The 15,368-nt window shown below is 28.2% G+C and overlaps 1 protein-coding gene across 5 annotated transcripts in view; it reads right to left on the bottom strand.

The window, feature by feature from the left end:
• LOC107443979 (cyclic AMP response element-binding protein A) overlaps positions 1 to 15,368 on the bottom strand; it is a 202,078-nt gene that overhangs the window by 39,115 nt on the left and 147,595 nt on the right. For all 5 annotated transcript variants that reach the window (XM_071187608.1, XM_043040057.2, XM_043040058.2 and 2 more), the window contains exon 2: positions 3,816 to 4,023. In XM_071187608.1, coding sequence (XP_071043709.1) covers positions 3,816 to 4,023 — 208 coding nt within the window. The remainder of the gene's footprint in view (positions 1 to 3,815; positions 4,024 to 15,368) is intronic.

A 15,368-nucleotide genomic window follows, 5' to 3' on the forward strand; every position in this document is an offset into this window, starting at 1 on the left:
CTATTTTTTTGTCTCTAAGAAGTATCAATGCGGATATTTAAAAGATGAGTAAAAAGGTTTGTCTATTATTGTCACAACAAAACACAAAACTGAATGTTTTATTGGAGGAAAAAATATTTATTTAAAAATTTCCTGGTAAAATTATTTGATTTAAATGGATAAATGCAAACTTTATTACAGCTAAGGAGCCAAGGAACCACTGTAGAAAAATTTATATTCACGTTTGATAATGCAGCTATTGATTAAAAAAGTAACATTATTCAATTTGCATTGTAAAATAAAATTTTCATCGAAAATTTTTTTTCTTAAAAATAAATAAGCATTTACTCTATTTAGGCTGTAGATTTAGATCTGTTTGGTTTAAAAAGTTTTTCATTTAAATCGATAGTAAGAAGCAAAAAGAAAAAAAAATTTCTACTCAATCTAATAAATTTTTAAAGTTTATTTTCCAAAACTGAATTATTGAAGAAGTTTTTCCATTTTAGAATTTTCCAACAATTAGTTTTCGACATATTCCGGTATTTACAATAATGAAATATGGATATTTATAGATGAAGGTCTTGGGTTAATATAATAAGGCAGACTTTACCAAAGATGTCATATTTTCATCAATCTTATTTTCAGTATTGTTTTCAAAATTTCAACATAATACTATAATTCTACAAAGAAACATCTTATTACCTACATGAAAATCGTGTTTTTTTCCCATTCAAACCACTCTCTTGAACAATTTGAAAACGTGGCTTAGCATTATATTGCCCCAAGTATCTTTTGAAAAATATTGAATCCTATTTAATGCAATTTCTAATATAATGTGTAGAAGTACTTAAATCATCATGGTCAATAATTTCGTAATGCATTGTTTGAAAATATTTTCGTTAAAATTTCAGCCGTATAAATGCTAAGAAATTTTTTAAAAAATGCGTTCAAGTATAGTTGAGAAAAATTTTGTTTCAAAGTTTGACAAAACAAAGCACTATATTTATCTGAAAATATTGATAGAGTAAAAGTGCATGAAATTTTTTTTGGAGTAGATTTTTTTTGACAAAATGCTTGGTGGTTACTTTTAAAAAAATATTTCAAAAGAAATCCACTTTTGTGCATGCATAGAAAATTATTTGGTCTTCGTTTTCGATAAAGGTCAAATATTTGACACAAATTTTATTCTACATCGATACTACTTTTATGCAGTTACTCTTTAAACAAAATATATCCAAAATTAGAGTCTTTCCTATATTACGTAGTTAAAGTGGGGTTAGTTAACACAAAAAAATACTATTTTTAATATTTAAAGTCTTTATTTTCATTCAAATATATTACGTTAGTAGAAGTTTTTGTCAAATTCTTACTAATATTTAAAATTATCAAAAAGTTTTTAGCACATGTTTAGAAGTTTAAGAAATTGTAAACTTTTGCAACGAAATCCGGAAAAAAGTCGTTTATCTCATAAGAAAAGTTAGGCAACTTTAATTGAAAATAAGACTTAATATGATACATGATATGTAATTCATATATAACAGAAATAAGAATATAAATAGTAAAAAAAAACATTGGGGAAAAAAAAGTGTTTTGCTAATTGCCAAAAATAAAAACACAATCTAAATATTAATGACTAAAATAATTCTGCCATATTGAAACTAATGAAAAATGCTTATAATTTAAATTGATTTCAATTTGAAAAAAAAATTGTTCACAATGTACTTAAATGATGTATATATCAAATGTCAAATCAAAAGTCATGTCAAATATTGTATTTTGAAAAAGCATTTAAATTTCTGAATCGGTATTAAAAACTGAAAATAAAATAGTATCAGACACTGTAGATTGTGTACGAATGATATTTGTTTTCAGACAAAATCTCATAAATTGAGTAACTGGCAATTTGAAATTGTAGACAGAGTGACTTTCGTTTGAATGATATTTGCATAAATATGTTTTATTATAGGAAATACTAGCTACTATGATCTAATTTGTGAAATTGCTTCGAATGTTTCTTTCTAAAAGAAACTAGTTTTCGGAAGTTTTATATAATTTCATGAGAAGGAAAAGGGGGGGGGGTAAGAAGCATAAAAATATTCTAAATGCTTTTTTAATACATTGATAACATCGCTCATTTGGTGAAACAATGACGTAACTGCAAAATCAAGTTACGTCATTGTTTCACCAAATGAGCGATATAGCCTTAACATTAAAAAATGCTTTTAGTTTATCATATTTCAAAATGTAATTACAGTAGAGCATCGTTTATTCGAACACCGATTAACTAAATCGATGAATGACCATGCGTTTTTTCAAGTCTTTCTAATAATAACAATAATAATAAAAACTCGAAAATTGGTCTTTATCTTTTATATTTTCTGAAAGGGGTCAAATCTTGCATTTAAAAAGATTTAGGAGCAATATGGCTGCAGAAAATAAAATGTCCTCTAATAAGCAGAAGACTTAAAAAAAAAATCCAACCACAACGACTTTTTCTTCTAAACATTTACTATATAGTGCATGCAGTTGTCGGAAAAATTACATTTTTGTAGTTTACTACAACAATAACTACTTTGCTACAAATGCAGTTAACAACTACTTTTTTTAAAATGTAGTGACTACCAAATTACTTCGGAATTGTAGTAACTACTTCACTACTTTAAGGAGACGAACGAACTGGAGAACTTAATTTACACCTATGTTCAAAATGGTTTTGAATAAGATATTGGCTCACATTAAATATAAGGGCAAAATTGAGAAGTATTTATTCATGTTCACGTGAATCAGTTTGTTATTCCAAAACACTTTTTTTCAAATTTGTTAATTTAACCTTCAACTTCTTATGTCTTTTCCGACAGAAAATATTGAATTGAAGAAATGCGAAATTATCAAACACTTACAATTTTTTAATTGTTTTACGCAATTTTATTTCGTCCAAGAAATTAAGTACATCGAAAATACCTTTGAAATAATGTGTGCATTTGCAAGTGAAAGTGTGACCAAAGTGATTATCTATTTTCCGCAATAGCTAATTTAAATATTAGTTATAAGTGATTTTAAATACACAATTTTTGTTAACGCTCAGCTGTAGCCCCAGGGCCATTTTCATTGCATTCATTGATAGACAGATTTGCACCCATAAAAAAAATCAGTTGCGTTAGAATCGTTTCTTTTCTAAACTAACGTTAAAAGTAGTTACCATGGATCGTTGCAAACTACTGTTTCTTTTGTACGCTACTCACTACACTAAAAATTACAAAAAAGTTGCGACTACAGTAGTTTTACTATTTGTTGTGCGCTACATCCGACCACTGAGTGTTTGGAAGTAGTTTCACTACTTGTAGTGCGCTACTTCCGACCACTGAGTGTTTGGAAGTACTAGTTTCACGACTTGTAATGAGCTACTTCCGACCACTGAGTGTTTGGAAGTAGTTTCACTACTTGTAGTGCGCTACTTCCGACCACTGAGTGTTTGGAAGTAGTTTCACTACTTGTGTTGTGCTACTTCCGATCACTGAGTGTTTGATGTTTGTTCGGATGACAGTTTTATGTGTACTTCTATGTATAGCTCTTAACCGATTTTATAGAAAATTAAAATGTCTAAACAAGGCATATATAATATGCAAAACTATCCACTTTTATAATTGCCAGTCCTAGTAAAGGGAAGTTATCCAAAAATAATTATTTTTTAAGTATGTTTAATTATCCAGATCCTTTATTAACTGGGCACTCCTATTAATCGGCGTTCTATTGAATTCTCAGCAGAACTTTGCAGGGTAATTATTGTTAAATATTAAGCTGTATAATATTATGGAAAATATGATGAAAAGTCTTACCTTTATCGTAGTCTTCAAGTTTAATGTTATGCCCAAAGGGGGATTGCGGTAGTTCATCATTAAGTGTAAGAGAATAACTATGCTCGGATTGAATATGTGGAGATTGAACAGCATCTGTCATCATTCGATCGTTTAAAACTATAGGCTGATGATCTAAGATCTGGGTCCAATCTGCATCGCTATCTAAATGCATTTCTTCAGCGAGATTCTAGAAGAAAAAAGAAAATATATCGATTAACAAAAATTATATTCAAACAAACATTACAAAGAAATGCTTTTTTTCACAAATTTTTATTTTGGAAACCTATGGTTTGTAATAAAAAATCTTACGTTTTTTTTTTAATACTGCATAGATCAATAATAAAACTACTATTTTAAAACAAAAGACTCGACAAATCTCGTTCGAATTAGGCAAGATATTACAGGGCACCTGTACGCATTTTTGTGCTCTGGAAAAAATAAAAAACTATATTATTCTGTAGTAACTGCATTGTGTTGAGAAAATGAGAAAGTGCTAAATCTCTGTGTTGAAAAAAGTTAATTTTGAAGCAGTTAGAAGAGAGTTAGCGCAAAAATATTTAGTTCCCGTTCTCATGAATGTAAGTCCAGGGCCCTACCAACTATTCAGGGATGACTGATGTTTGTTAGAATTAAAATAACGAAAGTGAATTTCCACTTTCTCTTAGTGAAATCTGAAATCAGACATTAAAAAAGCTAGATATTATGCAAATTACATCTAAAATAAAAAGTGTTGCCTACTATGAAGATCATTATTTACGTTATTTTAAAAAAATAACTAAACTCTAATCAGTGCTGTTTTAATTTGCAATAATTTATTACATACAACTAAAAACCTCTCTAAATTTTCCTTTAAAATCCAAAGAGAGAGGTGTAAAATAACTTTTTAAAGCTTAAGAAATCTCTCCCGAGGAATTATGAATTATATCGAGCAGTGCTCTAAAATCTTAGATGGAATAATTTAAATAATAATTTTTAATTTAGTACTCACCTCAAGAAAGTATTTAAATCTAAGGTATAAAGAAAGATGTTATCTGGTAAATCAATTCATTTTTGGGCATCATTTCATGAAAAAAAAAACTTAAAAAACGATTAAAAAAAGCATAGTAAAAAAAAAAAAGTAAATGCCGTTATTAGAAAATCGCAGTTTCAGATTATTATTTATTAAAAAATTGAATACAATTCTTTGAAACCTTTTATATGATTTAAATAAAATAAGTATTAAGGGTAACTCACTAGAACTACTTTATAAAAACAAAAAACATTTCGATGTTGTTGACACAGGGTAAATGCAAAAATTAGTTAACACGTTGAATGCCACGCTTATTTTACGTGGCTTGCTCGTCTGGCCAAAATGATTTTGTGTGTTCCATATTGTATTAATTTCTTGAAGCCATTTTAGTAACGATAGCAATATAAAAAAATTAAAAGCATTAAAAATTTGCATGCGATATTTTGTTTTAAAATAACGTTTTATATTATATATTTTTGCTCCTTTACCATGCATTCCAAGTACACAAATTCATTAAAATGTTGCATTAAATTCATTAAATGTTCATAATTTTGATATGCTTCTTTTAGAAGGAAGAGATTGAGGTTACTCGTAACAATCTCGGTAAGTGATTAAAATAGGGAAAAAAAGTAAGATTTTTGTAATTAAGTTACACTTAGAATGAGAAAGTGAGAAATTTTTTTTTATCAATAACAGCAAATGGGAAAAGGCCGTCAATATGAATTTATCGGAACAATATACATATAAACTCGTTTCTCCTTTTGAAATAAAACTAAATCAGTAAATCGGTTAAGATCAACATCACAAAATCATTCACAGAATTGAAAGACATTATGTGGAGACAATTGACTAAATTACTTAAAATACATTTTTTTTATTTGTTTATTGTTATTTGTTGCTCTTCTTTATGACTTTACGTTATTAGCTTAAGCACAGCATGTTTTTAGAAGCTCGTCATTTCAAAATTGTGATTAAAAATGTTCAGTAATCAGTATCATTCGGCATAATTCTATTGCTCGAGACAAACTTCTGATAGTTAAAAAATTAACGTAATCAAAATTTTCTCCTATACTTATCCCATTCGGTAAGCTTTACAAAAGCTATTTATCTAGTACTCAAAGAGGCATCGTGATACGTAATAATAGTATGTATAGTACATATTTAAACAGAACCAAATGACATATTATCAGTGATACCTATCACCAAACATCTTTCTATTTTTTGGATTACTATTTTTAAATTGTAAATATAAAAGGGTTCAACAACAATCATTAAGATGTGTGCGCACGCTTAAAATATTAAGTGTTAAATCCGAAATGATAAGCGTACTTATATGTTTGACAAAACTAACGGCAATTTTTTCATTTAAAATGGCAAGACTCAGCGAAGACAAATTAAGTCTAGATATGAGCGATCACAGAGATAGTTAAACTTTATTTTGTTTCCTGCCAGCAGAGATTGCAGTGATGATGCAAATTATACTTCGGTAAAAACATATCAGAGCTCCATTGGCATCGGGCTAAGCAAGAGAGGTTTTCGTGGTTTTTACCTCCATATAGCGAAAATGCTGATTAGTTTCGCTTAAAAGAATTCTTATTGAAGTTGATTGTGACCTTGTTCTTTAAACAGGTGTTCTCTTGTCCTTTAAATTCAAGGCTAAGAAGTTGGAAATTTAAAAAAAAAAAGCTGCTTATTCACTGAATGGACTGATGTTCCACGGCGGTATATTGTGAAATGGTAACCTACATTATGAAAAAAAAAAGAGAGAATCGCGTAACTAATCAGGAACGCGTAGTTTCCTACGATAAAAAAAAACAACCTAAAACTGCTTTATTCATATTTTTATAAATCAAAAGGTGTCATTTCTGCTTGAAACTGAAAATTTTTAATGAAAAATTGAAAATAATTTGTATTTTAACAACTAGACCTAGATATTTTATGTATTCAAACTATAAAAATACTTTTACGTAATTTCAAAAATACCTTTAGATGTAACGAAATAGCATAATATTTCGACCACAATCAGAGCTATTTATATATTTTTTTTTAAATTAAAAATTACCGAATTCTCGCCAATTAAAGCGACACATACCGGTAAAACATCGACTCCGTGATAGTTGAACTCACGCTGCCTCTGATTCGTTTTTGATCAGTTTTCGGACTAACAAGGCTAGAAAAAATTTGATACCAGTTTATTCCAAATTAAGGTTGCTGAAATTTTATTTTATGAATATAAGCCTTAATATATGTATATTTATTTTGTCTATTCAAAATTATATTCGATGAAAAACATTAAAAATCGTCCGTGAAAACAACCCAAGGCTACGCACAAAAATCATTAAAATCTTCCTTTATAAAAAAAGTTTTAATAAAAAAAAAAAAGCTTTGAAAATTTTGTGAGTTATGTCTTCACAAACATACTAAAAACAGATTGAACGTAAAAACAAAAAGGAGAAACGTATGAACTTTGTCGCTTATTTACTCAAATACACTGGAATGTCAGTTTGCCGGTTCTTCCACGAAGATCTTCAAATATTAACTTAAAATAACTTTAATAAATTATTTTTAAAAAAAAAATGTATTTTTAGTATGAGAACTGGAAATTTATATAGTTCATGGCAATAAACCAGGTAACAGAAATCAATAGAAATAGATAAAATCATAGAATTGGAATATAAGTACTTATAATTTCCAATTACAAACTTAATTTTTCTAACTGCTCAACTCGCGAATAGACAGCTTATTCATAAATTAAAATTACGCTTTCGTTTAATGACAAATTGTGACATACGAAATTGAAATTTCGCAATAAAAATAAAAACTTGAGATACACGCACATATATACAATATAAACAGTGTGTTTGTAAGAAATTATGTGTTTAAAAAAGTTCGAAAATTCATCAGTGTATGAGATAGATAAATATTCATTCTATCATACTATTGTTTTGAGATAAAATGTATTAGAACGCATAGTAAAATATATTTTCGATTAAATGATTTAATTTTAAGAGAAAGCATAATATTGATCATAGTTAAAGAATCAAAGCACTGTAAATTTTTCTTTTTTGCATAGTGTCGTATAGTGTCCTTTTTACTTAGATTTCTTAAAAACAAAGTACAATGCCGCACACAAAGTTTTTAGATGTCATTAGTTTGACAAATCACGCTATTGTCAAAACAAATATAGCAAGTTCAATATTCAATTACCACCACTCATATGTAAATTAGATAGTAAATTGAATGAACGGCAGATCACGCACACCTCAACAGACATATAACCTAGATAGACAATTCTTGCTATCTACAGGTAAGAAGGTATTCCAATAGTGGCTAAAATGATCAAGAATAAGCCCATTCTCTTGAATAACTCTTGTTCTTAAACAAAGCCGCTGCTTTTTTTTTCCACAAAAGATTCCTTTTTTCTAGGGGGTTCATAGGTCATAGATTCTACGCTTCGCTTATTATGAAGAGTGGCCTAAAGCGAGATTCGACTTCCAAGGTAAAGAATGTCATTCAACTCTACTTTCAGGCCGTTAAAGCAACCGGAAACTATGGCAAAAGGATGATAACTTCATTGCATGAACGCGTCAACAAGTACATATCTTCAGAATGTTTGTTAATTAAACGTTATAAAATTCATAATCCATTTAAGATGAGCTAAAAACGCCGACGTGCTGAATAGAAGGGATACCATCAACTTCGAGCCTTAAAACGAGAAAATTATTGGGCAAAAATATACCAAATATTTATTTCAAACAGAAAATTCTTTAAAATTTTTTGGATGCTATTTTGAATGTAATCGATTGTTAATTAAAGTCAACAAGTGTTACAAAATTCATTCGAGATGAGTTAGAGACGCCAAAGTTACTATACCATTAATTTAGACTTAAAACAAGTTACTAATTACGATAAGTAGCATTTTATTGCTTACACAGTCCCAACTGAATAAAATTATGTTGATTTTTCGCCATCACTGAATGCAAAGAAAACAAATAGGAATTTTTAAATAAAGTCTATATCTAAACAGTCATTTGCACGGAGCTCCAACTGGTCAAGAAAAAAAAAGCGACTAATAAAAGCAGGAAAAAAAATTTCCCATTGAAATGAAGTCACTTCTGATAATTATAGATATCCGTCATGTTTATTTATTAACTTGACATATATAATGTTGAGTACCATTTAATAATTCCAGGAGGACATTAGTATCAATATTACCCCAGCCTTCAATGATGGAACCTGAAAAGGCCACAAACTGAAACTTTTTGGTATGTATTGTCGTAATGAGGATAGCCCTCACATTTTCTTAGAGATATAGTCGGGTAAAAGGACTAGCGTCATGCTTTGGTTCTGTATACAAATGGTATTGGCTACAAACGCTGAAGGAAGAAACAAGAAAACTATTTGGTCAAAATATAAAACTATTTGGTCAAAATCTAATAAAAATATTAAGCATTTATAAACACTCTAAATTTTATTGGAGTAAAAAAAATTGAAAAACATATTTATTTAAAAAATTGTCTGAAAATTTTTAAATATTTTAATTTTGCAAAAACTTTAAATTTATTCTACCAATCATTAAATTATAATTAATAATTTAATAATTTAATTTAATAATTTAATAATTTAATTTAATAATTTAATTTAATAATTTAATTTAATAATTCATTTTAATAATTTAATTTAATAATTTAATAATAATTTAATAATAATTTAATAATTGAATTATTAAAAAAAGGAAACCTTTGGAGCCTCTTAATTAGTAAATTTCACAAATATTTACAATGTGTTTATGCTACCTTTTTACGGTTACTTAGCTAATAAATTTGATTTGATTGCAAACAAAAGCCTCGTAAATGGAAAATTCTGCGATAAAATGAATGCCAATGGCAAAAAAGCTAAGAATGCGACTACACTACGCCAAACTTAAGGTAAGAAGTTTATGGTATTGCGTACTCAAGGTGATCAGACACAAATTCAAAAGAAATAAAACTAATCAAAAAACAAAGTAGAGGGTTACAATAAGACAATTGGGACCTAGAAAATTTTAAGAAAGAAAAAACATTTTCTCTCAAACCAATTACGTCAAAAATCGATAATATTATACGGACAGTATGATGATATATGGTTCAAAAGAAATTTCCATACTAAGTTCACTGCTGGATGAAACTTTCTATTACAGCTACACGAATTAAATAACGTGATTTCGGATTAGCGAGTTACTTAATGCCGCATACATATTTTGCTAAAGATAAGTTTGTGGAATGTTGAGTTGTGAGGGAATGTTTGGACAAAGAAAAAAAAAAAAATGATTCTTGCGTCGAAGATTTATATCTTATAATTAAAAAGGATTTTTCTCCATTTATATTTTTTTCTTTTTAAAAGTTCTCTATTTATCAGAATTAAAATAGAGAAATATTGGAGCGACAGATATTTTTTTTTATAATGAGCGACATCATACTCTAGTAAGTGAATAGTTCAACAATAATAGCATGCGCGCTAATATTGCACAACTATTTACATTTTTGATAATATTGAAGAGTGCAATTTTTTAGGTGATGGGTAAATTATTCTAGAAACATGTATTTATAGAACTTTTTAATTAAAAAAAAAGTAAAGGGTGAATAAAAAAAAAGAAGAATTTAGACCTTTTCAAACCAACATACAACATTGGAATGTGAGCCCAACTCAAATACTCTGAAAATTTCTTGAGTAAAATCATTAATGACACATTTCAAAAAATTAATGTCGTTATAAATTTAAATTATTGATATTTTCAAAACATGAAATTCTAAATAAATATATGCAGCATAACTTAAAGGTATAATTATGCATAAGTTTACTTGTATCTCTAATCACATTTATTATTCCACTAGAAAAAATATTTACAAATGAGAGAGATGCCAAGTGTAAATTCCAGTTTTAATATTTCTAAGCAAAATATACAAGAATTTTTATACATAAATGTGATCGATGATTTCTTGAAACTTCTGGACCTTGTATTTCCGGAAACTTCCGGATAAATTCTGGAAATCCGGAATTTTTCCGGAGCACTATCATCTCTGAGCATATATTCGTTAGTATTTTTAAAAATTGCTTTTAAGACAAAAAATTGCATAATTGTTGAAGATCTACTCATATGATTTACGTAACCAAGAGCATGACTTTCACATTTAACAGATATAAAACTTATTTCAAATATTCAAAAATATTATAATCTGAAAATTACTATCGTAAGTGATATTAACTGAAAATCTCTGTTGGTTTTATTCTGGTAAAAGGCAACATTGTTTTGCTACAATATCTTTAAATTAGAACACAACTGTAAATAAATTAGCTTTTAATAATTTGATTTTTAACTAGTTACACAATGTAAGTATGCTAGTAAAATAATATTGAGTAAAGGAAGACATTTTCCAAACTTTTGATGAATAAAATCATTATCTTAAATAAACAATGCCTTACTTTTCTTTATTCAAAACGTAACGGATAATATCCACATTTTTATTGAGATACTGTTTCAAAATTTATCAGTAATTAATGTTTTAAATTACTCAGTTTTCTGAAAAGCCGCTTACCGGAAAATAACATTACTGCAAATAATAACATGGATTATCAAATCAAAAATCCCCAAAATTAAAAAACTGCTTTCACAAAATTTTGAACCCAGAATTAAGTTAATTTGAAATATCTATTCTGTTATTCAGGTAATTAAATTAATAAACATTTGATTGCAAATAAGAAAATTTTTTTGTCTCTGGATAAGAGTTATCTGGATTTAATTGATAATGCGTAAAATAATAAAATGTGAACACACTAAATAACATTCGATGTACGAAAATGTTCTCCGCTTGAATAAAACATTTTTTTTCTCTCAATGGAAAGAAATATTTCACCCTCAAAATATAGGGTTGGACTCCCGAATGATAATTTCACATTTTGCGTTTTTCATCATAGCTATGGAACTAATAAAGCGAATCAAAAAATGTTTGACCATGACTTTTAACCGTGCTGATCCCCAACGGAAATTCCATGAAAAAATAATTATTTTACTAAATATCTTGAAAAAACTTATGTTTTAAGGTAAGAAATATTTTAGCACTATTTCAATCTACGTAGTTTTGATGGACAAAGTCTAAAGTTTTAAGGGAATCGGTTGATTAGCACTTGTGAAATAAAAATTTAAAAATATGTAATCTTGCACTGTTAAAATTTTTATTCGTAAATAATTGAAAATAACCGGTATCCGATTGAGAATAACCAGCATCCGGTCTGTCCATCCGATTAACCGTACAGTTTACGGTAAAAGAACATTTTTTTAACTTTAAGGTTTTAAAACAGTTTACAACTAGTATGGTTATAAAACCATGAATACAAAACTATGCTGGTTTTTTTCCACCATTTACTACGTTGCAGGTTTCGAAACCGTAAAGAAATTTAACTGGACATAGCAAATAGACTTTTTGTTAGGTAATGGGTATTAAGGCGTGCAGGACACTGGATACTCCATATGTTGAAAGGAATGGAGGGAATATTGTGGCGTCAAAACTGGGACACGAACCCCCGTTCTGTCAGTTATGAGACTCTCAGATTAGCCCTCTTGGCTATAATATGTACCCATCTTCAAGAAATTAAGTTGTTTCATTAGGTGGGCTAAGTTGGCGCGATCAAATTCTAGCTGCTTAACCGCATTAGGTAAAAGTAGTTAAGAAGCGGTTTTTCTCGAAGTGAACAGTTTGAATACCATCTTCTTTATAGTTATTTGACTGCTTTGTTTGAAATATGGAAAAATAACAAAGTATTTTTTAACCATTTTTTCCGAGAAATTTCTAACAGTGTGGGTAAAACGAAATACGCAAATATTGAAAGTAACATTAAAAGGAAATTTACATGCATTATTTTGAAGTGAAATTCTTTGATTTATTAATATTTTCTTTTTATCGATGCTTTCATTTTGTTGACGATTGTTCCACATCGATGGGCATTGATCATGTTTTCTATTTTACGAATTCTTTTCTGTTTCACTATAGATTTCGAGAGAAAAGTGGCTTGGCAACTATTTTCATTTAATTGCTAATACAATGAACTCTAATATGGAATTTCGAGAAATCGATAAAACAGAATTTAATTTTGAAAAACTTTTTTTTTATTTTTACGATAGCTTACCATACAAAAATGCCAATTTGGAATTTTTGTTGCTTAGGTTGATTTTTCTATTGCACGGCAGTAGAGATTCAAATGACGTTTCAACGTGAAGTGCTTTTTTAGACACTCGGAATTGCAATGAATTTCTCACTAACAAATACTCCCCTTCATCGCCTAACCTAGAGTTTACTTGCTTCTAAAATTTGTTCTCCTCATAAAAGAACTCCTTAGCGTTGTTGACAGTTATTCTTCTAATGTAGTTGATTCCATCAATAGATATTAATTAAATGCTTTCGAAGTTCATTATATTTTCGACCAATTATTACTTTTGCCAGATTCTGCTCCAGATAGGGCATCAAATGTAAGACTTTATTGAACAATCTGTCGATTTATTTCCAACAATGCAAATATGTCAACCAAAGCAAGATATTTGCTTTACAACAGGCAACATTTCTTGATAAAACATGCTAACATTTTTAGAAATTAATTGTGTCAGATATACATTAAAAATAGTGCACAAAATTCCTCATAAGCTATCTTCTATTTTCTAAATCACGTTGAAAAATAAACTATAACAATTAGCTTAGTAAATATTTAATTTTCAGTACATATAATAAAATAATAATGCTGTGAAAAAGTACTGTCTCATGAATGTTAACTGAATTGAAAATTTGTCAAACTTACGATTCGAAAAATTATTTTCTTACAAAAAAATAAAAATTTTAAAACTGTTAGTAGTTTAGGAGCCCATACTATGTCAATTTTTTTGCAACCGAACGTTGCTAAGTTGATCCAATATTTTGCATAGCGCTTATGTTATGTTAACCGTAACGATAACTTAACATACTATTACAGATTTGTGTTTTCCTGTGTGTCTGAAAAATGCTTATTTTAAATTGTTCGAAATTTTCACTAAAATCTGAGCAATAACTTAAATAAATGACAAAAATTAAACGAGCGAAAATTTTTGAATTATAATTTTTAACAACAAAGTTGCATGTTTACAAAATTACATTTATCAGTGCTTAATGTACAATCAAATTACTCCTTAATGCTCGCATGTGATTCAACCTCCTTTTCAACAAAATTAAATTCCCTTAAATATTTTCGACATTTATAATTAAACTAGTACACATGAATAAAAATGACCTAGTTAGAAAATCTAGAAATAATTTAAATAAGAAAATATGGCCGCTGTAAATACTAAATATTCATAAATTCAAGATTGAAGCAACATGAAAAGTCATTCAAATTTTCTATAATCGTTTTCTGCTTTCATCAATTATTATCAATTCTTGTAAAACAATGGTTATTTCATAAAGTTTTAAAGAAAAATAAAGAAACGATTGCATCAATAGCAAATTTTCGATCGTTCGAGTTATTCTTTGCGAAAGAGCATATTAACATGTCTTGGATTAGAATTTGAATTTATTGCCTGTAAAAAAATATGCTTTTATTTTAAGCTGTGCCAGTTAGAATTGCAAATTTTGAAAGTAGGTAAAGCCAGATATGATTCATGCTAAAAAGTAAAATAGACAATGGCATGGTGTCAAAGATTTTTATTATTTTATCCCAGCGCTCTTTTTCAGCACAGCTACAACTAATCAAGTATTAGAAAAAAGAATCAGCTTTCAAACAGATTTTAAAAGACTGTTTGATTTATTTTTAAAAAAAAGACGCTTATTTCATATTTTAGAAAGGCAATTTTTAAAAAACAAACAAAATAAGATTCAAAAATAGCTGTTGAAATATAGTTGTTGAATGTGAGTTTTGCCAGTAAAAAAAATTTAATTCCCATCTGTCATAAATCCTGTGCACTACATCACGTGATAGGGTTTGCTGAACTTTTAAATAAAGCAAGAGCTGATTTGCGTTACATAAATAAATAAAAAAAATATTCAACAGACACGCAAAAAATAAAGAACAACATCCTACATGTTTTGATATTTTATAATTGTAACCAGATTGATAAATCAACGACTAAAAATATACATATATTTTTATTATTACAAAGTGTAGACAATTTTACTTCTAACACGAGAAAAATGCGGCTGTTTCTTCTATTTTCTACATCTTCGAATTGAATGTAATGCTTAATGACAATAAAACGCTGGGAATTAGTCATACAGCGTTAAAAAAATGGTGTTATTTTTATTATCAATCGGTGTTATAAACTATGTCCGATGTAAAAAGTTAAAAAAAATTAAAGATCACTTAAACACTTCGGGGCAGTAGGACATTTATTTATGTAAAGAGGGTAAAGTCTAAAAAGTATAAAACCTTTATAAGATTTTAAACATTTGCTTAAAATAAGAAATGGGCCATCAAATACAGAAATTTGATCAAGTACGGAAAAATAAGCAAATAAGCAAAAATCTACA

Source organism: Parasteatoda tepidariorum, chromosome X1 (assembly GCF_043381705.1).
Source record: "Parasteatoda tepidariorum isolate YZ-2023 chromosome X1, CAS_Ptep_4.0, whole genome shotgun sequence".
Taxonomy (NCBI): Eukaryota; Metazoa; Arthropoda; class Arachnida; order Araneae; family Theridiidae; genus Parasteatoda; species Parasteatoda tepidariorum.